At 38.0% G+C, this 25,393-nt stretch overlaps 4 protein-coding genes across 4 annotated transcripts in view; 2 read left to right on the top strand and 2 right to left on the bottom strand.

The window, feature by feature from the left end:
* LOC134824674 (Bardet-Biedl syndrome 7 protein homolog) overlaps positions 1-25,393 on the bottom strand; it is a 638,888-nt gene that overhangs the window by 85,751 nt on the left and 527,744 nt on the right. The gene's annotated exons all lie outside the window — the stretch shown is intronic.
* On the bottom strand, positions 1,468-24,060 carry LOC134824678 (polypeptide N-acetylgalactosaminyltransferase 1-like). The gene is made up of 16 exons (XM_063836645.1): positions 23,923-24,060; positions 23,715-23,792; positions 23,486-23,575; positions 22,954-23,087; positions 20,975-21,168; positions 13,664-13,824; positions 7,712-7,789; positions 5,517-5,574; positions 5,020-5,125; positions 4,681-4,797; positions 3,686-3,773; positions 3,441-3,571; positions 3,211-3,313; positions 2,958-3,077; positions 2,521-2,655; positions 1,468-2,342 (listed from the first exon to the last, which is right to left on the bottom strand). The coding sequence occupies exons 1-16, from the start codon at positions 23,995-23,997 to the stop codon at positions 2,211-2,213; spliced, it is 1,800 nt and encodes a 599-aa protein (XP_063692715.1). The 5' UTR covers positions 23,998-24,060; the 3' UTR covers positions 1,468-2,210.
* Positions 7,525-25,393, top strand: part of LOC134824684 (uncharacterized) — a 61,549-nt gene continuing 43,680 nt past the window's right edge. Inside the window, exon 1 of the mRNA XM_063836652.1 lies at positions 7,525-7,544. The gene's annotated coding sequence lies outside the window, so the exon portion shown is untranslated. The remainder of the gene's footprint in view (positions 7,545-25,393) is intronic.
* Positions 7,545-25,393, top strand: part of LOC134824682 (proteasome activator complex subunit 3-like) — a 54,315-nt gene continuing 36,466 nt past the window's right edge. Inside the window, exon 1 of the mRNA XM_063836650.1 lies at positions 7,545-7,556. The gene's annotated coding sequence lies outside the window, so the exon portion shown is untranslated. The remainder of the gene's footprint in view (positions 7,557-25,393) is intronic.

Raw genomic sequence — 25,393 nt, 5'->3', positions numbered from 1 at the left:
GGTCAGACCGGCCACTGTAGAACAAAGACCCAACCTAAGAGCTGCTCCCAACCTAAGAGCTGCTCCCAACCCAAGAGCTGCTCCCAACCCAAGAGCTGCTCCCAACCTAAGAGCTGCTTCCAACATAAGAGCTGCTGCCAACCTAAGAGCTGCTGCCAACCTAAGAGCCACTCCCAACCCAAGAGCTGCTCCCAACCAAAGAGCTGCTCCCAACCCAAGAGCTGCTTCTATCTTAAAAGCTACTCCAGCAGAAGAAGTACTTGAAACGTCCATTATTCCATCGATCCAGCTAGAAGGACTGCAGACTTCAAAGAATACAAAGACCAACATACAGGACACGTCTGTTTAGTTCACATCTTGCTAATTAAAAACTTGACTACCAAAGATAGATAAGAATACTATTACCTTCCTCCATGTGACCACGGGCTTTCTAGTATTTTATATAAGGGGACATCTACTTAGGGCGTCCGGCGAATAGGGAGGGGGGGGGGGGGGGTGGTTTTGGAATTTCAGTCAAATCCGGACAGGGGGAGGGGGTGGTTTCTGAAAATCCGGACGTCCGGAAATTTTGGCAGAAATAACGAAAAAGTCCCATTTATTTCAACTCTTTGAATTTGATTAACAATGAATTTGAGTTCATGGTTTTATTTATACTCTTAAGAGTATCTGGAAATCTAGACGTTCGGGGGAGGGAGTTGGGAGGGGTGGTTTTGAAAATTCGGACACACCCGGACAGAGGGAGGTCTGAAAATCTGCGATTTTGGCGGACGTCCTAAGTAGATGGCCCCTAACTACTTCGATTGCGTGATCCTCTGTGTACCGTAAACCATTTGAAAAGATGTTCAATAAAAATGATATTGACATTTGACTGTAAATATGATTTCTTAGTTTTAATTCACCCAGCTAGACTTGATTTTCCAGTCTAGCTGGGAAGCTTCATGATGCAGCGGCAATAAATTGTGGTCGTTATTCATTATTGTTAGTGCATTATAGAATTGTTGCCTGACTTTAAAGCTACGGTATTCAAAATGGACATCATGATAACCATTTGTGGTCTTTGATAACGAATCAAAACAATGATTGAACTGAATTCAAGGTAATATAGGAACTATTCCAGAATGCTTAAGTCAAAAAGCTGTCAAGGCGGGACCCAGAGCAAAGTATTAATAAACTCGTCTTAAAAGGGACGAAATGTCTGAAAAAGAATTGTCAAAATTGGGTTTTTGAGATTTCATTAAAAACTACAATGCATTTTGCAGTGTACATTTGATCGGATTGGTGTACACGACTGTACCAGTGTACCATTAATTGATTAAGAGTGCTTTAAATTTTACACTGATTGTTCAACGAGCAGCCCTCAAACTTGACCTTTTAATTATTGCTATCATTTATTATTGTCATTAACACGTCTTGGTGATAGTGATACTCAGTAAATTAAAGGTTTATCAATGTAGTAATAAATTAAAATATCATTCATATTTGTTATGCATAAAATGTGCTAGCTAAATATCCACTAAAGTACCGTCAACTGTTTAGTCATAATAATGGTGTATCATTAAATGCAAAGTCCAAAACCCAGTGCAGTTCCACCCAGCGAGACAAATGTTTGCTAATTACTCAGCATGAAAATAATAAATTGCATTTAATCGGGTTAGCTTAAATCAACTTGATATTTTAAAACAACATAAAGATATTACTATATTAGCAGCTACTGACTTTGCGTTTTTATTGTTCAAATATTTTTTCAAGTTCAACCGTCCAACTGGAAATAATAATTCAGCCCATTTCAAGAATTTTGCAGACTGTACTTTGTTATTTAATATTTATGTTAAAATTTAATTCATCTTTTGAGAAAAAATAATCGTATATAATCGCACAAGTTTTGCCAATAGTTGACTAAAACTTCATTTCCGTCCTAATGATCCGCCTAAACCGAAAAATACTTATAAACCACGAAACTTAAACTGGAAACATTAATTACTTCAAAACTTAACTGTCAGAGTCTGAAAACTTGAAATTATATACAGCTGAACACTTTCACATCATACGAAAACGAATTCTAAAAATCTGAAATAACCCTTTGATCCTACACCATCACTCGCGAACAAAACGATTCACATAATTAATCAACTGCTAAAACTCAGTTAAATTCGTCTAACTTGACGATGATTCATCAGTTCAATCAATTATCGAGTCATTTAATTAATTAATTAATTATTATAGGTGAATGTCCACTGCTGCTTGTCGCTGCCGTTGCAGCTGACAACGGTCATTTGGGTTGCCATATCTGCGGCACCGTAGTCCAAACACTTCCCACTCTTCATATGTTTCAATGTTTTATCCTGAGGTGAAAGGATTGATTTGAATTATTAGGGAGGGCTGTTTGATCAATGGCTGTTTAGAGAATGAACTTTTGTCTACTCACTGTTACAGTCCTAATCCAGGCCTAATTGAAGGGCTACAGTTTTAGTCACTTAATTAATGAGGCTAGCTTGACCGAATAATGTGGGTTATACTTACATTTTCGTTATATTCCCAAGTAAAGCTAGGTTTGTTGAAATCGAAGCAGTGGCTCATCGCTAGTACATTCCGACTAGAGATGGTCATGCATCTGTCAATAGTTCGGAATATTCCTGATTTTGTTAACATCATGAACTGAAACAGAAGATGATTTATAATGATTAATAAATAATAAATGATATGTATAATATAAATCAGATCCTATTCTGCGATACTATTATTTCAATATTATGGCGGTGTCGGGGCAGTAGAGATTTATTCAGTCTGATGCTGTCTTTAAAAATCGTAAATGAACTGATGGAAAGTGAAAGTAAGCTGATAAGTGAAAGTGAAAGTGAAAGTAAGCTGATAAGTGAAATTAAGCTGATAAGTGAAAGTGAAAGTAAGCTGATAAGTGAAAGTAAGCTGATAAGTGAAAGTTAAAGGTCCGCTGATACCTGGTTATCAATAGCACCGTCAGCAGGGTGGCAGGGGTATGTTCCTATACTCAGCCCGTGCCCCTTGTATTCATTACCCAGATTATCAATACAGAAGTTTGTCTTGTAACCACTCTTCATCTGAAAGATAATTCTTATAGACCTTTGGAAGTGGGTAGGAGTGTATTCTTAAAATCAGTGAACAGTTTTCCCATGCGACTTAATAATCACAAGAAATCATCTGTCGTTACTAGAAATAGTGTCGAGTTCATACCTGGCCATATTGAGAAAGATCCTTCTCCAGTACGAGATTGGGGGTAATAGTGTTAATAAACCACTCGTAAGACTTGCATTGAAGATCCTTTCTGAGTTGCAATCTGAGGAATGGTAAGATTTAGCGAATAAAAATGTGGGGTGGGGGTTTGGAACGTGGCCTTTTAAGTTAAGTTGAAATGAGACAAGCACAAAAAGAGATAGCAATATTTTAAAAGTAATTCGTCTAACCTTTCAGCAACACTTCCAACATCTTTCTCACGCGCCATGGGACGGAGTTTATAGTAGAACTCTTCATCTGCATCCATCCAAACCTTGGCTACACGTTTATAGTTGAACAGTACAGTTTGGAAATGATCGCCCTGTAATAGTTCATGTTACAGAATTGTCTTAAACTGGATTAGTGGTGGAAATTGTTGTTTAGAATATATTTGTCTTGTTAGAAAGCTCAAAGAGTTTTAGTTAACGTTAGTTACCATGAAATCATAAGGGTATCCATGTCTGAAGATATGTCCAACTTTGGAGCAAGGGGTAAAGAGTAGTGTTCCACCACACGTCCAAATCCTGCAATTAAATAATTAATTAATTAAATTATAAACATAAATGTCATCTCAGTTCTCAACTGATTTACTAACCGATCAGTAAAATCCCAATAGTTGGATACAACGAAATTTCACTCCTGCAATCTGTCGTGACTCGTGGTAAATTGATCAGGACAGATCATTTTGACACGCGTACTTGGGCAAATTGACTGCTAGCGCGCTACATATCTGCGCGGCGTGCGCGCGCAGAAAATGCGTAGTATTACTAAATGCTTGGAGTGTGCTTTTTATATTAACAAGCGGAAAGTTTTCGCGCGCTACAGACATGCTCGTTTCATTTTTCAATGAATTACTGCGTCTACAAGGATGATTATTTTTCCTGGGACAGCAAGCAAACTATTATCAAATAAGTAAGCAAGTTTGGAGCACATACGAATAAATTGCAAATTAATCATTCCCTGGGAACAAGATTCGACAGCACTTATGTGCAATCAAACAACAAACTCATCAGTAAAAACCCTTGAATTGTTCATGATGAGCTTACATAGCTGAGAAGACAAGCGATTAAAGTGGACCAAATTAACTTATAGTCCACGCTTATTAAATCAAAGACAATCTCTGAGATTGTGGTGCACTTATGTCGCTACAGGAATACATTACCAAAGTCATTTTTAATTCGGAGATATTAAACTTCGAAGGCGAAGATTCAAGCGCAATATTCATATTGTATTTTATTTGAAGTAAGGGCAGAGACAATAAAAGCTCGCATCGACAAAATTAGCTTGCAAGTCGCAATTTGACCATTTATATAAATACAGATATTGATATAGCTCAGTCCAATAGAACGCCACAATCTTGCACCTCCCCCCACCCCCACCCAGGCATACGCCATACAGGAATGCGAATGCTGCAACAAGTTTAGTAATCACCTGATACTGATTTCCGTATTTTCTCCGCCCCAAACGTTCATTTTAGTATCGTACGCTCCCAAGTCGTGGAAATACTTTCTGTTTATCGCAAACAATCCCCCAGCCATCGCTGCCGACCTGTATAATACATCGTGAGTTTTTCTTAGAGTTAGTTTTTACATACTTTAAATTGAAAAAAGCATATCTTTTGATTAATTCATCAAAGAACTAAACATCTCAAAGTCGGTTGGCTTGTCAAGCGGTATTGCTATCAAAAGTAACCAAGAAATTCCAAAATTCCAACATTCCGTGTAAAATTCCCCCAGCGAACTGTTATCACTAAGCCGGATAGGACAGTACCTGATAGGAGAAATAGCCCAGTCTTTACCGTGTTCTGCACGTCGCCTCTGTTGCTCCTGCTCCGGTATAGGGTACCAGTTGTAGTTCAGCAGAAGGTTATACGATCCTGGTTAAGTGACGGTGGTTAGTGTTGTGACGTCATGGTTAGTGTTGTGACGTCATGATATGATGACATCATTTGGGTGTGGTTTATACCATGCCTGTATGTGATAACTATGCAACTAGCTATAAGTTATGATTCTTACTTTAAGTTATGATTATTACTTTAAGTTATGATTATTACTTCAATATTCTATAATTCTGCCGTAGAAAATAGTTAGTCAATGGTAAATTTTGAAGGTTGGTTAATACTAAATATTTATGCAGTAAATCAACGAAACAGTGACGTAGGTGCAAGAATGATAATTGACTCATAGCAACCCGTTGTAATATTATTGGTTAATATAATAACATTGAAGTCTGATCTCTGATTGGTTAATATGGTTCTAAAAACTAACCTATAGCAGACATTGGCTGTCGCCCACTCACGAGGTCCATTGTGTCCCATTCGATTGTCTGAGAAATGACAAATTTTATTCAATGAATTGAAAAGTAAACAACAAACAAAGAAACTAAATTTATGTGCAAGAATTTTGACGATCGTTAATTCGATTGCACGTGAAAGATTTAAAATTATATGCGTTGTTCCAGTCTACCATTCTTAAGTTATAAGTTACAAAGCAGATTTATTTAATATATAAAACGTGATGGTTTTATAATATCGTCATTTTGTGGGGGGATGTCTATAAATAGAGGAATTTTCGTTAGGGTTGAGTCATGAACATTCAAATTTTGTGAACATATTTGCTCAACAAAAAACGTCTTGCTTATGTAGTTATGTATCCAGCTACAAACTAGTTATAGTGCAAACATTTTTGTACTTCCCGCCATACGGCCGATAAACATCAACACTCAACAGTCCCATTTGATGAAATGGACCAAGTTATAAAAGTTTATTATATTCACCAGTTTTCTTTTGTCTTCTAGAACGACAACTAAAGACTACAGGAACATTCTTATTCTAAAATTTGAATTTATTCATGAATGCAGAACATCCCCAAATTCGTAAGCTCTCTCTATATTCGTTTTACTGCACTGTGTATACGAAACATTACGTTACCACAGAGACTCGTACTTAAATGTTTTAGTTACGATTATAGTCTTTTAGTTATTTAGTACGCGTCACCACTTTCAACAGTGGCGTAAGTTGTATATAAGTTCTATATAATATACGAGAAATTCATTAGATGTGAATCTAATCACTAGGTTTCTAACGAAATTATTCAAATTAAAATACACATGGAACTAAAGTAGCGTGTTACTATCAGTACACTCGAGTCTTAAACCTCCAACTAAAATGTTTCCACAATACTTCCACCCTAGTATTTACTTTCTTTAAAACCCAGATAAGTCCAGTGTAAGTATAATAAGGCGGTTGTTATTTGTAAATGTAGGCTAATAAAGAAACATTTTGGTTCTTCCTTCTACTCCCAAGATGGAATGAGGGGCTTTTCTAATTTCAAGTCTAATATACGGGACTACAATATATTAAACGGATGTTTTTGTCATTAATTTATATTATAATCAGAATAATCAGAAACTATTTGGAACTCCCAAAAACTGTAGATATTTATATTATGAGGTACATTTATTATATACGTCTGCCTTTGTTATCATAATTAAAAATTAATTTTAAGTTAAAACGTTACAGCACAGATATGGTATCCTGGTATCCATCATCACACTTAGCATTGATGATTGAACACAATCTTTACATCAGCTAATCAAATAATGAGCTAATATTTTAATAAAATGATTGCGCCAGCACTAGCGTATTACTGTTAACCAATGTAACATAAAATAAGTGCAACTACACAAAGCTATTAATTAAGTGCACATGATCAATTAAGTGATTAATTAAGTGCACGTGATCAATTAAGTGATTAATTAAGTGCACACGACCAGGCTCGCTTATAATCCCCGTTATAATTTCCCGTCAACTTTTGGGAAACCACACAAGTATTTGAGTGTGCGGGTAAATGATCTGATAAGAGAGTGAAGACTGATAGGTTCATGTCAACTTCATGTTATCATACTGTAGATGTTGGGCACTATCTTACTATAGGCTTCATGTCACCTTACGTTGCAGTTCAGATATCATGTATATTAGAGTGCACTGCGACTAAATCAGCAGATATTATCTTGATAAAGATGTTTTGATATAGGGCCTTATTAGACCAAGTTGTTGATTTGTAGAGTTCTAATCTTTTAAATAAACCACTTAATTGGTCGGGCAAGTTTCTGAGAAATGCGTCAAATCTAGTAAGATATGTGATACAAATTCCTAACATTCCTGCAGGAGTAACCAAATTCGGGATACAACCGAGATAACGCATTCCAGTGTAATATAAACCAGTTGGTAACGAAATTGTACATAACAAAGTGTAGTACTTTCAACACTAACTATATATAACAAATAATTTGAGAAATAATTTGAGATCATGAATACGATGTTGTCACATTGAAACGTTGAATAATTCCTTTCCTGATAAGAGCCTTTTCCTTGTCGCATCAAACGGGATCAATAGAAATTTAACCAAGAAAACAAAGTGTAGTAACTACATATTATACACTGTAATTCAAGTTAACTTACGTCGATCACAGGACACGTAACTGCGGTGGGATCCCTGAAAATAGGCTCTATCAGTGGCTCCAACCAGCCGGGTAGTACCTGAAATATAAGGGGGAGTTGGTAAATGGGTAACTTTAAAAAGTTAATTATTGTTCATTATTGTTCAGAGGTAACATATTAAAGTGCGGTTGGCGCGGAATCGCACTGTTGACCTATCGGCTATCACCACACTTTTTGCACCATCGGCTGTTATTCGTTCCATGAGATTTGAGTACTTCAACATGTGTGCAATGGGATAAGATCGACATGCTCATAACTGTGGTTAAGGTTAAAAGTTGTTCATGAATTACTTGTACATTTGAGTTTTTTAAAAGAGGGTGAATCTTGGCAACTTGTCAACCGTCAAGCTGGATCGTAATCCGTCAACAGATTGAAATTTAGTCACTTTAGTCACGTTAATCACTTAAACACACTATGTGTTGGAATCTTAAATTGTCAAGTTATAAAGTTATAATATTGTAATTGTAAAACCTTCTATGAGGGTAATTCTAGGTTTATACATCTTGAATATAACCTAAATGTATGGTTATTAATGCCTGGTTATATGTGATGTGTAGTTATATGTAATGTGATTCTCAGATCACTTTGTAAATCTCGTACGTCGGTCGTAATGTGGCAATTGCAGTCATTTTTATCCCTACAGAGATCTCACAGACCTACAAGTCATGATTTTCAAGGTTGGCGTACGGAAGAAAATTGGTTTAGGAAGTCTCAGTCTGACTTGAACCTTTTGGGGTGTTTCCTGAGACTATGGACAACACATTCCCGAAGAGAAACTTTTGTTACGAATTTATTCACAGATGATCCCAAAAATTGCAATTATTAACCTTCTGCAAAAGATCTACTCTACATACAGTTTGGATATAATATGATATGAAACTAGCAATCTATGTGGGGTTATTTAGCGAGCAAGTGTGTACACTCCTTATATGGGCATCACGTGTGTGTACACTCCTTATATGGGCATCACGTGTGTGTACAAATATCCCGTATAACAGTACTACCATCTGAATAGCTAATTCGCTATAATCATAAACTGTGGCCCCCAAGTCATACACTGTCACTTGATGGGTAGAACGTTGTGGTTTCAACCCTAAATTGATAAAAGGCTGTGAATTATGAGGGACTGCATAATGCTAGGTAGGGAGAAGAGGATAATAATGATTTCTATTGGAGGAGAGAAACCTGCAGGTCTATAACTGCAGGTCTCTAACTGCAGGTCTATAACTGCAAGTCTATAACTGCAGGTTTATAACTGCAGGTGTCTAACTGCAGGTTTTTAACTGCAGGTCTCTAACTACAGGTCTCTAACTTCAGGGTACCGTAAAATGTTCTAGATCAGAATTTCTAGCTGTAGATATTAATGTGCAGTGGGCAGAGCAGGTGCATTGTACGATAAAGTTATACTAAGTACATTATAATACAATAACATACTAATTACTATCCTCTCGTCCCATGATTCCCGTTATCTTGTTTCATATATATTATATACACAATACAGCTGATACATTTTAAATCATTATATTATCTTAATAAGTAAAAGAAATAACGTGCTCCACCACCATTAAGTATGTTCATAATTAAAATTTCTCACATCACTTCCCTTCGCTAAACAGTTAGAATTAGATACAGCGATGTGACCTCTTTAATATACGTGTACAGAAACCAACGTTCAATGAGGACCTGTAACTTACAGTGGTGTGTGTAAATAATGTGTAGATCATGGGTAAATAGCCCCTACTAGATCAGGTAACAACTACGTGTACCAATGTGGAAACTTTACCAAAAGAGTGGGTTTTGTAAATGGGTTAATGTCTTCACAAGCAATTATCCGTCTAAAGCATTGTATATAATTAATGAAGCTGAAGTTAGGCCAGGTTAGACTTCTTGTAAACTACTACGACAAGTTATAATATAACAGTTTGCCTATCTATCAATAGCAATAATGGAACAGTTTGCCTATAATAACTGTACATGTATATACCAATAGTTTGCCTATAATAACTGTATCTACCAATAGTTTGCCTATATAATAACTGTACATGTATATACCAATAGTTTGCCTATAATAACTGTATCTACCAATAGTTTGCCTATAATAACTGTATCTATCAATAGTTTGCCTATATAATAACTGTATCTACCAATAGTTTGCCTATATAATAACTGTATATACCAATAGTTTGCCTATAATAACTGTATCTACCAATAGTTTGCCTATATAATAACTGTATCTACCAATAGTTTGCCTATAATAACTGTATCTACCAATAGTTTGCCTATATAATAACTGTATCTACCAATAGTTTGCCTATAATAACTGTATCTACCAATAGCAACAATTATACGTTAACCTCACGAGAACCTCAATTATTTTACATAATAGATTTATATTTTACAACCGATGTAAAGTTTGTTGCGAGTATTATACGGTATAAATACCTCCCAATAATAGATCGGCATTCGGCAACAGTGACGGAGGGATTTCAATGCGCTTTAACTTGTCCTAAAAAGGAAGAGTATTGTGCTGATAATGTGCTGATTGTGCTGATAATGTGCCGATTGTGCACCACATTCGATTCTTTTCAAGTTTTCAGGACTATCTGCCCACAATATACGGTTTCCAATGTATATAAACCCATAAATCCTTTACAGAAAACATTCGTACACATCCCCGCCTCAAACCACATCCACCTACGTCCTACAATCTACATTGCGTTAAAACTTGAGGGGTGTTTAAACAGGTTTAAAATACTACAGGTAGTCACACGCTGTACTAAACACAGGCTAAAGGACATTTTCACCACCTCGTTTATGTTGAATTAGCACAGTCCAGTACTGAGCGGAGTACCGTGGTAATATATTACCTGTCATCTTACTTAACACGTGTGTAAAGAGCGGGGGGTTACTAATCTAGTAACCTAGTAACCATTCTAGTAACCAACCTAGTAAGTTTCCAGTATCGTTATGAATCGGTACACTTACTGAGCTTGGTGTCACTTGGACATGAGGAAATCTGGGTTTGGCCGTAAAATTTTATCGAAATATATACCCTATATAACATTCATTGCTCTAACTTAAAATGCAACAAAGGAGTAATTGAATAGGCGTAACTCTGCGAGATTGTGGTGAGGAAGTGTAATCAAGTAACCTAAGTATGATCTTATAACTACCACTGTTTAAATACATGCTATGAACTAATTCCTACTGAATACCTCAACTTCTAGTTCATAATTTAGAAAATATTTACTTTAAATCACACGGTGAAATCCTGGGTATACGTATTTTATTGCGGTGTAATTTTTAATAGGAATGTTTACAAGACTCAGGTGTCACGACGTCACGTACGCGTAAAAAGATCCAGTAAACAAACCAGTGGTGAAATATGCTAATACATAGTAAAATTTGCTAATATATGATAAAATATGCAAAAATATGCTAATCACGAGAGTGCTATTATGTACTGAAACGTGGTGACATTTTAGTCCTTCGTTTTGGAAGAACAGTCCAGTGTCCAGCTGTAAACAGCTAATAAAGTCCCACATTTAGGAATCTGTAAACAGCTAATAAAGTCCCACATTTAGGAATCTGTAAACAGCTAATAAAGTCCCACATTTAGGAATCTGTAAACAGCTAATAAAGTCCCACATTTAGGAATCTGTAAACAGCTAATAAAGTCCCACATTTAGGAATCTGTAAACAGCTAATAAAGTCCCACATTTAGGAATCTGTAAACAGCTAATAAAGTCCCACATTTAGGAATCTGTAAACAGCTAATAAAGTCCCACATTTAGGAATCTGTAAACAGCTAATAAAGTCCCACATTAAGGAATCGGTAAACAGCTAATGAAGTCCCACATTTAGAAATCTGTAAACAGCTAATAAAGTCCCACATTAAGGAATCGGTAAACAGCTAATAAAGTCCCACATTTAGGAATCTGTAAACAGCTAATAAAGTCCCACATTTAGGAATCTGTAAACAGCTAATAAAGTCCCACATTTAGGAATCTGTAAACAGCTAATAAAGTCCCACATTTAGGAATCTGTAAACAGCTAATAAAGTCCCACATTTAGGAATCTGTAAACAGCTAATAAAGTCCCACATTTAGGAATCTGTAAACAGCTAATAAAGTCCCACATTTAGAAATATGTAAACAGCTAATAAAGTCCCGCATTTAGGAATCTGTAAACAGCTAATAAAGTCCCACATTAAGGAATCAGTAAACAGCTAATAAAGTCCCACATTTAGAAATCTGTAAACAGCTAATAAAGTCCCACATTTAGGAATCTGTAAACAGCTAATAAAGTCCCACATTTAGGAATCTGTAAACAGCTAATAAAGTCCCACATTTAGGAATCTGTAAAACAGCTTATAAAGTCCCACATTTAGGAATCTGTAAACAGCTAATAAAGTCCCACATTTAGGAATCTGTAAACAGCTAATAAAGTCCCACATTTAGGAATCTGTAAACAGCTAATAAAGTCCCACATTTAGGAATCTGTAAACAGCTAATAAAGTCCCACATTTAGGAAGCTGTAAACAGCTAATAAAGTCCCACATTCAGGAATCTGAATGAAGCGGGACTTTTCCAACTTTTCAGAAGTTTTACGTGAGAATATCAGAAAGTTAGACAAATTTTAGGAGAGATAATGCCAGTACGTTGCTGTAAAGTGTAAAAGTAAGTTTATTATATATTTCTGTATGATAACAGTAAACACATGACAATCTGAGAGTGCTCTGAATATTCAGTGCAGATCTGAGAAACATATTTATGATCTCGAACTTAATACTTTAATAATGCAGGATATCATTGGCTAGTTAGAGGCGGTCCGTGTAGGCCTTACACTGTGCTTTCAGCAATACTCATACCCTGATATCATTGTTGAGATTATTACTGAGAATGACAGTTAATGACACTAATTGATCTCGACTAGTAGCACTATATAATATATATAATACTATTGTTAATACCAATTATCCGACTGCTCACTCGTTACAACAAATTGGTATTTATGTCTTGTTGTAACAGTAGGTCAATATCATTACATATTTGTGGGGCCCTAAAATGCCCCATCAGGTGATAAAAACCACTACATATTTCACCCAGATATAATAATATACGACATATTTCACCCAGATATAATAATATACGACATATTTCACCCAGATATAATAATATACGACATATTTCACCCAGATATAATAATATACGACATATTTTTAATGATATTGACCTGGGGGTGTAACAGCAGTCGGTACCCACATCCAGAAATTGATGGATTTCATCGCAGTTCAAAATTGTCGTAATAATATGCCCTAAAAAAGGGGGGGAAATCACATAAAATTAAATGACGCGGACGTAGACACAACGGAAACATCCTTCTTGAATCCGCCGCTAGTATAACCACTCATAGCAACTGTTATAAAATTTACTTTTTAAAATCACTACTAATATCAATTATTTATTTCCATATTTCTCACTACGATATAATGTTGAAGAACAATGCAGTAGTAGTAGTACTACAATAGTAGTAGTAGTAGTAGTAATATTGCAGTAGTAGTAGTACAGCGAATGCAGTGTTGAGAGAATTGTGAGTACCAATTAAGGTGTTTCCTGTGCTAACAAGCTACTTTACAATATTAAAATTAAGTGAAGGAAACAGTGCTGAGTAACGCTCAAGATAGATTTAACATTTTTCTTTTAAAATGTTCCTCTGAAGAATTCACCACTTTAATACAGATACCAAGGTAGACGAGTTATAATATCACAGAACAAGCGACGCTGCAAACACAAATTGTAAACAATTAACACCAGTTAACGCCTCCCCACAACAACTATCACATCAGTACTATTTCCCCCTAACTACCCCAACACCCCCCCCCCCCCCCCCCCAATTACCACAACAACTCACCTCACAATGACTGTCTAGATAGATGAGGATATCTCCGGAGGCGAAGTTTGCAGCGGAGGTTCGTGCGCGCATCAGGCCCCCACGTGTAGTGTTGCGGACGTAACGTATCGGTACATCTAACACTTTCTCCGCTTCCGCCTTCATCGGTCCGATACTCTCCTCTGAAATATGTTGAGTGAGGAAACAAACAATGCTCTATCGTTCGGCTATTAAAGATATGATAAATGCTTAAAGTTAATGCTTATCTTATACGCAGATGATACCAATATGATCAAATTAATCATATCCTTTGGTTAGTTGGTAAATCAAGATATATAAACACTGTACATCATAATACATATTATTATAATACATAACATTGATAGCGATATATCAACTAGAGTATGAATAAACCTATAAGGGGCACTCCTCAATTACTGTAAAGAATTTGATGTCCTCAGCAAGCAGCACTCGGCTATAAATCGGCTAGCTAATTAATGTTACTGGATAAATAGCTGAGTGTTGAAAGGGTCCGCCAAATTTATGCTACGAGATCTGAAGAATGTAGCGTCCAGAATAACGACAATATATCGAGCTGCAATCAACTTAACCATTTGCCGGAGCACGCCCATACCAGTAACCCCCACTGCTGTGTTTTAATTAGATTATTGCCCTAGGGAATAGAATTCTTGTAGAGTTTACATGCAATATGAACGGTTTACATGGCGAGCAAATTAGCTGAGATACCGGTAAATTATACAATTGCGAATAACTTGACAATACGGACAGGTTCATTGTACAGGGTGTACAGATAGGTTTGCCTGCATATTGTTCCTCATCTTTAGGTGGAGTTTAACAAGACATGTTGAATTGGTTTTAATGTGTCTGGTGTGACACGGTGAAATAAATATCACGTTAACAGCTCATCTCGTACTCTGTACAAATATATGGTGAAATTTCTGGATGAAACGCAAGTTTTTGTTGTTCAATAAATCAAAATGCTCCATGACAGTTTTGACCGAAATGTCCCGTGTGAATTTATATCAACAAGATAGAAGCTGATACGTGCGATTTATGTGAATAAAATTATTATATAATTATATATAAACGAGTGGATATTGAACAGTGTGATCACATTTTCCCATTTGTTAGGCGAATCCTCATCCATAGCTTATAGCTGCCCTCATAACCGACGTTATAAATACAAATAATACCTTTTCTATTTTCAGAGTTGAAACTAAATTTGGGTATCAAATTACTTTCTTATCAACATATTTTATGCCTGCTTATTTCATTGCTTTTCTTTTGCTGAACAGTTACGGCTTTCTATTTTGTATTATTCCGACCAAAAATTGTTTATTTCGACCAAATATTTACCCTTTTGTTTTGAAGTATATTATATTAGTCTGCAGTTTATTCAATTCAACTCATGTACAATAATTGTAAAATGTACATTGTACATCTTCATTTGAATAAGTTTTGAATTGTTTAATAAATCAAAAGTTGCATTACCATCTTTCGAGGCTTTTAAAATAAAAATATGAAATTCCTAAAACTCTACTATTTCTTCAGAGTAACAATGAAACTCAACTTTGTTGTTATAAGTATTGCTAATCTTCTAACAACTGCAATCTGCTACGACTGCTATAATCAGAAGTGTCAAGGCAGAGGTCCTTTCAAACAGACTTACATAACCTGTGATCAGTCATACAAACATTGTTCCACTACTGACGATGGAATTCCTGAGTGTAAAGCTGGGAAATCTGGAGATGGAATTAACTGTATTGGTATTTACTATTGCTCGGACTATTCTAACAATGGAACAGCACACTGTAGCTATTATAGATCGGGTGATGATGGTATAACTATTGGAATTGCAATAGCATTCGTACCAATGGTAATAGCGATCTACGGTATTTTATGTTGTTGCTGTAAATATGATATGTTTTGCAGAAGAAGAAGTCAAGGAATCCAAATTACGACGACGGTTTCTGAAGGTTATCAAAATTTTTGAAATGTTTAATATTATGCACCCCTGAATAATTTTTGCAGAATATCTGTTTTGTAGGATATTCGGGGTTCATTCCATTTATTTTACAGAGTGATCACAAAACATTGGTACGATTTCAAACATCTGTAGATTAATTCCTGAAGGAGCAATAAGCTATATTTAGCGACCATTTTCTTAGTAAATCGATTTACAAAAAAAATTAGAGCTAAATAGTAAAAATAGCTCTTTCATAATTAATTAACAGATGTTTATTGTTTATAATTTTATAACCGTATTGTTTATAACCGTATAATCAAGAACACCTGTATAGTGTATAAGAGAGTTTTTAGAGCACATTATATTTTATGTCTCTGTAGTCGGCCTCATATGGAACTTAAAGTTGGACAATTCAGACTACCGAAACTTGTGTTGACTCTAAGTTGCAGCATCTGATGAGATGCAGATAATTAGCTATCACTTAGAAATTATCTTCAAGATCTGGTATAGTTGGTTATTATAATTATATCAGTAAATTGTAATACAATTTTAAATTTAATTATTTTTGTTATAATTTTCTGATATCGTTCAATGTAAATTTTAAATTATGATATTAAATAATTGGGGTAATAGTTGAAATTTTCATCTTGGTTTTACCATTTTATAGATACATTTTTTCGGTAGAGGTCTGATAAACTCGTACTTGATAACAAGGATAGCATGACTCTCAAGTCTCACATCATACGAGCGGGCATGTCTATCATAATAACCTTTATGAACTGTGAACAGTGGTTGTTGCAACTAATACCCTACTCTCTCACAAGACACTACAATAACTGAACTAATATTATCTCCGAATCCCGATGAGTTTATATTATCTAAGTCTGTGCAAAGTCAATTAGTTAATTAATTGTCAATTAGTTATTTTATCACCCACTCAGACGATTACACGTCATCATGTTGAAAAGTTGAAAGTTCAAAGAACGATCCTCTCAGAGGAAATGCTAACTATGGGGGGGGTCCAACCCGATCATTTCCGATCATTCCGATCCCGATTTTGGCCTCATCAACCCTCATATCGGAAAAATCGGGAAAATTTAAATCTTTCCTCTGAGGTTTCTAGGCGATATAGGTAGCTATTTCTGTACTTAAATATGACAAGAAATCGATTGGTGGTGGTCCCAGAACCCCAAAATGGTTTCTAGTTCCAAACAAGAATCGTTTCGTCCGAAAAAAAACACACTGTCGTATCAACTCTTGTTTGACAGAAACATCCACCCCGGTCCACAATTGAAAGAGGTACGGTTGGTAATAACAATCGTAACAAATAGAGAACGCTTTAGTAACTTTTGATTTAAATTGTCTCCACAATTTGTAACAGGCTATCTGCAGAAATGGGTAGCACGGTTAATGACCATTGACCGTGCTACCCATTTCAAGAGGAGGACTGAGGACGGGGAGGAGGAGGACTAAGAGAACGCGAGGGCTAAGGACGACGAGGACTGAGGACGAGTACGAGAGCGAGGACGAGGACTGAGGAGGAGGACTGATAAGAAGGAGGAGGAGGACTGAGGATGACGAGGAGGAGAAGGAGGACTGGGGGAGGACTGAGGAGGAGGAAGAGGACTGAGGAGGAGGACTGTGGACTGAGGAGAAGGAGGACTGAGGAGGACAGAGGAGGACCAAGTCGAGGACTAGGAGGATGAGGACGAGGACTAAGGACAAGGACTGGGAGGATGAGGACGAGGATTAAGGACGATGAGGATGAGGACGATGACTAAGGACGAGGAGGAGGACGACTGAGGAGGAGGACTGATTAGGAGGAGAAGGAAGAGGAGAAAGAGGAGGAGGGTGAGGAGGAGAACTGAGGAGGAGGAGGAGGAGAAGGAGGAAGACTGAGGAGAAAGAGGAGGACTGGGGAGGACTGAGGAGGAGGAGAAGGACCGAGGAGGACTGAGGAGGAGGAGGAGGGCTGAGGAGGAGGAGGACTGAAGAGGAGAGGGAGGACTGAGGAAGAGGAGCAGCTCATTGGTGAGGAGGAGGAGGACTAAGGACGAGGAGGACTGAGGAGGAGGACGAGAGCGAGGACGAGGAGGAAGACTGAGGAGGAGGACTGATAAGAAGGAGAAGGACGAGGACGAGGACTGAGGAGGAGGACTGATGATGAAGAGGAGAAGGAGGACTGGGGGAGGACTGAGGAAGATAAGAGGAGGACTTAGGGAGGACTGAGGAGGAGGAGGACTGAGGGAGGACTGAGGAGGATGATGAGGAGGAGGACTGAGGATGAGAAGGAGGAGAAGGAGGAGAAGGAGGAGGAGGAGGAGGACTTAGGAGTAGGAGGAGAAGAAGGAGAAGGAGGACTGAGGAGGAGGAGGGGAGGACTGAGGAAGAGGAGGACTTGGGGAGGACTGAGGAGGAGGATGACTTATGAGTAGGAGGAGAATGAGGAGAAGGAGAAGGAGGACTGAAGAGGAGGAGGAGGACTGACGAGGAGGAGAAGGACTGACGAGGAGGACTGAGGAGGATGAGGAGGATGAGGATGAGGATGAGGATGAGGAGGAGGAGGAGGAGGAGGATGAGGAGGAGGACTGAGGAGTAGGACTGAGGAGGAGGAAGAGGACTAAAGAGGAGGATCAGGAGGAGGCTGAGGAGGAAGAGGACTGAGGAGGAGGAGAAGGAGGAGCAGGACTGAGGAGGAAGACTGAGGAGGATGAGGACGAGGACTAAGGACGAGGACTAGGAGGATGATAACGAGGGCTAAAGAAGAGGACTGATTAGGAGGAGAAGGAAGAGGAAAAGGAGGAGGAGAAGGAGGAGGATAATGATGAGGAGGAGGAGGAGGATAAGGAGAAGATTGAGGAGGAGGAGGATGACTCAGGAGGAGGACTCAGAAGGTGGAGGAGGACTCAGGAGGACTCAGGAGGAGGACTGAAGAGGAGGAGGAGGACTGATGAGGAGGAGGAGGACTCAGGAGGAGGAAGAGGACGAGGACGAGGACTAAGGACGAGGACGACTAGTGTAGGACTGAGGATGAGGACTGATGAGGAGAAGGAGGAGGAGGACTGAGGAGGACGATGAGGAGGAGGAGACTGAGGAGGAGGAGGAGGACTGTTGAGGAGGAGGAGGAGGATGATGAGGAGGAGGACTGAGGAGGAAGACTGAGGAGGACGAGGACGAGGACTAAGGACGAGGAGGAGGAGGACTGATTAGGAGAAGAAGAAAGCGGAGAAGGAGGAGGAGGATGAGGCTAGGAGGAGAAGGAGGAGAATGAGGAGGAGGACTGGGGGAGGACCGAGGAGGAGAATAAGGAGGACTAAGGATGAGGATGAGGACGAGGACGATTATGAGGAGGACAAAGGATGAGGACTGATGAGGAGGAGAAGGAGGAGGATGAGGAGGAGGAGGACTGGGGAGGACTGAGGAGGAAGAGGAGGATGACTGAGGAGGAGGATGAGGAGGAGGACTCAGAAGGAGGACTCAGGAGGTGGAGGAGGATGAGGAGGAGGACTCAGGAGGAGGAGGACGACTATGAGGAGGACTCAGGAGGACTGATGGGGAGGAGAAGGAGGAGGAGGATGAGTAGGAGAAATGAGGAGGAGGAGGAGGAGAAGGAGAAAGAGGAGGACTGGGAGTAGGACTGAGGAGGAGGAGGGGACTGAGGAGCAGGGTGAGGAGGACTGAGGAGAAGGACGAGGACGAGGACGAGGAGTCAGGAAGAGGACTGAAGAGAACTGAGGAGGAGAAGGACTCAGGAGGAGAAGGAAGACTTAGGAGGAGGAGGAGGACTGATGAGAAGGAGGAGGAAGACCAGGGAGGAGGAGGAGGACATGTAAATGTTTTGTCTGTTTTTGTCTGTTTTTGTCCGTTTTTGTTCGCCCTACTTTTTGTCCGTTTTGAAAATATAGGGTACCGAACGGACACAAAACATGATCCCCCAGCCAAGCATGTGTTACGATACAAATGTACTTGACTATACATTTAAGGCCAAGGTGCAGTGTACTAGTGATATTATGGTATGTTTAAAGACCGGACCACAAAATATAACCCGGTACCTAGTGTTGTACTAATACATAATAACAAGTAACAGGGATAAAATTAATGAGCAGAAACAATCGATCTCACGTCAAAAGGCCAAAGCACTCGGGTCTGGGAGTACATGACAACTCCAACTAGTAGTGAGTATACTAGCGCCCCTGCAGTGGAAAAACACATAAAACATACTATTGGAATGTCCAATTGGTTCGTTTTCTCATAACAATATAGCATATGGAGGGGTTCTGGTTGAATTATATCACTTCTGAGAGGTTTTAGAGATCGATTCTGTTAATTTCTCAATTTTCCGATTTTTCCGATTTTTCCGATTCCGATTTTGGCCTCATCAACCCTCATATCGGACATCGGGTTGGACCCCCCCCCCCCAACTATCTTTCAACATGGGGTATTTAGTATGCATCTCTCTCTCTCTCTCTCTCTCTCTCTCTCTCTGGCTGGTATTACATACACACTGATGGTAGTCATGTACACATGAAAACGATGTATCTCGAGGCGACCCGCTTTTGACTCAAGTCCGCCACTGCACTGGCAGCTGCATACCATCAATACTGACTTGTAGATTTCACACTAAAGTCAGGTAACACGCATCGTAATTACATACACAGTACACACAGCTACACTCTACACAAATACAGCTAGTATCTACCTGTATCCAGTAATATTATTAATATATTATTAATATATTTATAACCGAGTAATTTGACGGCTTCACTCTCTCCAGTCACCACAAACAATGACGGACTATCACGTACTACCTTGCCTTTAACTAACGACACAGACAATCTTTAATATTCGTTTGTTTCATTTCAGATCCTTTGGAGCCTGGTTCATATATATCTAAGCTTGAGAGTTTTTAGGGATTTGTATATAACGAGTGCAAGCAACGGAATGTTTTTGTGTTCCGTGTTCGGTTTTTTTTGTTTTTTATTGGTTCTTCAACAAGCTTCATTTTTATAACAGTGTTGAGAGTTGTAGTACACAAAAAAGAAGGTTCAGTTCACCAGTTACGTGTAATTTTTGGGCCGGATTGAATTTGTAATTTAACGTATCCGCCGCGCTGAACAGCAGAAATAAATTATGATCCACGCAATATACCAAGATCCAAAATGAGCCTTCACTCGAATATTCCACATTACTATGACGTATCAAGTTCAAATAATAATAATAAGTAAATAACAATAAAGTAATGATACAATAAACTCATTAACTGATTAAATGATCAATTAAGCAAGTGATTAAGTGATCAATTAAGCAAGTGATTAAATGATCAATTAAGCAAGTGATTAACTCACCCCACACACTGCCATCATCGTAAAGCACAAACTCATGCAGCAGCCTCCTTGGCGACCTGTTTATCACACTGTAAATAGTCCTGAACACAACGGACACGGCTTCATTATAGTAGATCAACACTACCGACACAGTTCCCAAGTTCTTGGGAAACCTTTGTAACGAGCACGACCCAGGTCTAGTGTCCTCCACGTCTCTGTAGAGGGCCATGGGTTGTTAATATACTGAAGTTGTAAGCAACAGATAGCTAATCATTTAACAACGCTGAGCCTGCCTAATTTCACTCATAAACTGAAAGTAAATCTTTATTAAATTGAAATCTTCTCCGGTTTGTTAAAGAGATTTTATTACAATGTTTAACTGATATGGTAACTATTTAATGATATGTTGATTGTTGGTACCTAAAGAATCAATATAATACTGTTATTTCTCTGTTATTTCAGTGAAATTAAGCACACGAGATAATTTAGGGGATAATTTGCACCGAAGCCTGAAAACAGACTTGAGCCAAAACAGAGTTTTTCTGAGACTCAATTCAATTTGACACAAGCTCACGTTGTGTCACACACATTGATAAATATCAAGGATAATAATATTTCTGTACACATGATTTTTACAGGTTACATCCCAGTTCAACACACCCGACACGCTGTTAGAGCTGTTAGACACACTTTTTATGGGTTTAAATATCCCTCATTCTCACAGCACAGCGATATGGCTACTGACAAGGGAAACAAGTTGAAACATCATCACCATCTAGATCTGATTATCCGCAATAGTTTCCATAATTCACTATTATATATATATATATCGTTAACAACGTGTTCAATACCCTGGCAACAGAACATGGCTTCATTAACCCAACATTTAACTCTCACGTTCCCACATAATGACTCGAGCTCATAGCCTATTCCCACCATACAACTGTTCCCGGCTAACCCTACAAAGGCTCTATTACGAGGATACCCCCATTGTTAAGGGACATGCAACATTTAGGTTTCTTCTAGTTTGTCATCACCTACTTAAACAATCCCAGTTCATTGCTTGTCCCTCCGATACTCTGTAATTTGTTGACACCTGACATTATGCGAGGGACCCAATAGATCAGACCTGGTTACTCATTAGGATTTAGGAATGCAATGTGACAGCTGCACTGGGTGATGTAGACGTAGCCCCGAGTCCATAATTTAAGTCATGCGATAGCAGCACTCTCACTCTCTCTCACTCTCTCTCTCTCTCTCTCTCTCTCTCTCTCTCTCTCTCTCTCTCTCTCTCTCTCTCTCTCTCTCTCTCTCTCTCTCTCTCTCTCTCTCTCTCTCTCTCTCTCTCTCTCTCTCTCTCTCTCTCTCTCTCTCTCTCTCTCTCTCTCTCTCTCTCTCTCTCTCTCTCTCTCTCTCTCTCTCTCTCTCTCTCTCTCTCTCTCTCTCTCTCTCTCTCTCTCTCTCTCTCTCTCTCTCTCTCTCTCTCTCTCTCTCTCTCTCTCTCTCTCTCTCTCTCTCTCTGTGTGTCTCTCTCTCTCTGTGTCTCTCTGTCTCTCTCTCTCTCTCTCTCTCTCTCTCTCTCTCTCTCTCTCTCTCTCTCTCTCTCTCTCTCTCTCTCTCTCTCTCTCTCTCTCTCTCTCTCTCTCTCTCTCTCTCTCTCTCTCTCTCTCTCTCTCTCTCTCTCTCTCTCACTCTCTCTCCCCTGTATTCCTGTGCCATCATTACCGGTAGTGCAGTTATTACTGTTTTTATGTTTTCCACTCGCACGTGACTTGGATGACCCGTGGCCTTGTTGCGTGGTGATAGAGCTCTTAGACGGTAGATCTTAGACAGTAGATCTTAGACGGCAGTTGACTCCATTGACTGAAGCCAAGAAGTTATCTCCAAGGTGATTATAATAGGTCATTATATGATGGTAAGTAAAATGATTTTTACATGATAAAGCAATTAAATTTATTATCTATAAGCTGATAATCATTATAACTGTGATAAAATCATACCTGTTCATAGGAAGTCTGTCACTTAAATATTTATTAAATCTGTATGTTTCGTGAAGCTCATCTTCTTTTTCTTTTCTGTATGGACTCTCGTAATCTGACCATGGCACGTAGATAGGTGCCAGGTTTCTTTTACCCTACAAAAAGGAAAATATTACTACTCTAAGATTTTATAAAATAATACAATATAAGGTTAGTTAATGTCAATACAATCAGTATACATTTAAGTATTCGGAAAGATCTTCTGCCAGGAATAAACACCATTATTCAACAAACAGTTATCATAATTCATATTACATCACTAAAATGGAGTAATGGAGTGATTACTTATTTTATGATTCATTGCGAATGAGGTGATAAAATAAACAGAAGATAGTTTAAACGTTCAAATGACTGCAGAATGTGAGCTGTCATACAAAAATTAAAATAAGTTTACAAAAATTAAAATAAGTTTACTCCTCCTTTAAACAGAGCAACTATTAAATATTAAAGCAATTGAAGAACACAGTAATCATAAAACAGCACAAAAACTAACAATGAAAGGGGGTACAAGTTCATTAGGGTTGTCGTCCTTGACGGGTCTGTTGAATCTGGGTGGTGGTGGTTGCTTGTTCTTTGCTGGACTCTGAAAAATCGTTGGTTTCAATCTCTGAACCAAATACCAAGATGAAATTGTTAAGAAACAATTGCTGGTTTCATTTAAAATAGTAGGTTACTGTTATTTTAGATAATACTTTTTATTGAATTTATAACGAGGAACTCACTAAATTTGAACTTCTTTCCTTTTTATGCAGTTTTTCATGATCTTTCTCATCACCTACGATCTCAATATCAATGTGTACCTGAAAAATAGAGTCATACTTGATAGACATTTAAATTCAAAATATTATGTTGATCATAAAACCCAATGTTTGTATCTGCATCTTTCTTGTCATTGTCAATGTTGGATTAAAACTACAATTACTGACTAACCTTAAATACTGATAAGCAAATCCACACTATGGCGATCAGTACAACTACTGCAAGTGCTCTCTGCTGAAGTTTCATAGTAAAAACAACCAAATAATGACTTGATAATTAGAGGCTCCATTGATGTTGCATGTTTACTTCCTGTTATGTAGTGTTAATTGTAATGTAAGCACTGACGCAATTTTAAAATAAGCTCCACCCTCTATAAAATTGTGTTTTGAAATTAAATAAACAGTTTGACTATATAGGAGATGAGGTGGATAGTAAGAAATGGGGGGATCCTGGCTGTAATAGCGCAATAGCTGGTCCTGTTCTTTTCAAGCTGTGCTCGTCAGCGCACCAGGATCATGATTATACCAAAGTAAATGTGTGTCATTGTTAAGACAGCAAGTGAAATGCACACTCCGGCTATGCTTAATCATCTGCCTCATGCAGATAGCTGTTAATCCTTGAAGCACTAACACAGAGGGAGACTGGTTAAAACTTGAAAGTCTCTTGTATCACATTATTTTTAGTTAATAATAATAATAATAAATTAATGTTATTTTTATACAGCACCAAAAGGTTAAATAATTTAAATTTAACCCTTATGCACAGCTGTAAAAGATACTTAAATTAACGAGAGTGTGCATCTTTGCCTTAGACGGGGGTGGAACAAGAAACTGTTCAGAAAACAGGAGATAAAAACTGTAAAATATAACGTGACTAAATAAGGCAGATGCACCTAACAAGCAGATATCCAAGAAGGGTTAGCAGGTTTTCTAACAGAAATCGCAGTATGAAACTCAACAGCCTAACAAATTTAAAAATCAGGTTTATGAAAATGAAATTCCCTGATATATTAAAAATTCTATAAAAACTCAATAAAAATTCCTTAAAAAATCCATAGAAATTCTATAGACTCCAAATATACAAACAATCTGAAGTTTCCAATATACAATAAAAATTGATTGAAGAAGTTTACTGCAGAACAGTAACTGATGATAAAGATTATATCTGAAAATCCAATACAGTCATACCAAACAATCTGTTCAGGATATAATGAAGTTACCCTGGCTGGTTTTTCCTGAAAGAAGTGTACCGAATGTATTTAGTGGGCGTGATATGAGAGGTAAAATAGAGGTCGGCCCCTACTCTCGATAAGAATCTGGTAGGGAAACTTAAGATGCAAGTGACATCTGCACTGTCTTGATACACGTTGTATACCTCTTATCTTTGGCCGCAGCGCGCTTTGCGTGAAAAGAGGCATACGACGTGTATCAATATCTGTCCCAAACATAGGGCAAAATGGGTCTTCTTATATATAATAATAATAATAATAAAATTTGGTAGCTTAAACACAAACTCTAAGCCCAGTGGATAAACCACAAAACTTATGCTCTATTGTGTGAAACAAAGATACTAGATCAAGATAACTATCAAGGAGTGTATGCATAGGACATAAAAAGTTTTGGAACGAAGATGACATGCTTGT

This window comes from Bolinopsis microptera, chromosome 13 (genome assembly GCF_026151205.1).
Source record: "Bolinopsis microptera isolate Bmic1 chromosome 13, MBARI_Bmic_1.0, whole genome shotgun sequence".
NCBI lineage: Eukaryota > Metazoa > Ctenophora > Tentaculata > Lobata > Bolinopsidae > Bolinopsis > Bolinopsis microptera.
This window is presented reverse-complemented; position numbering and strand designations above follow the sequence as displayed.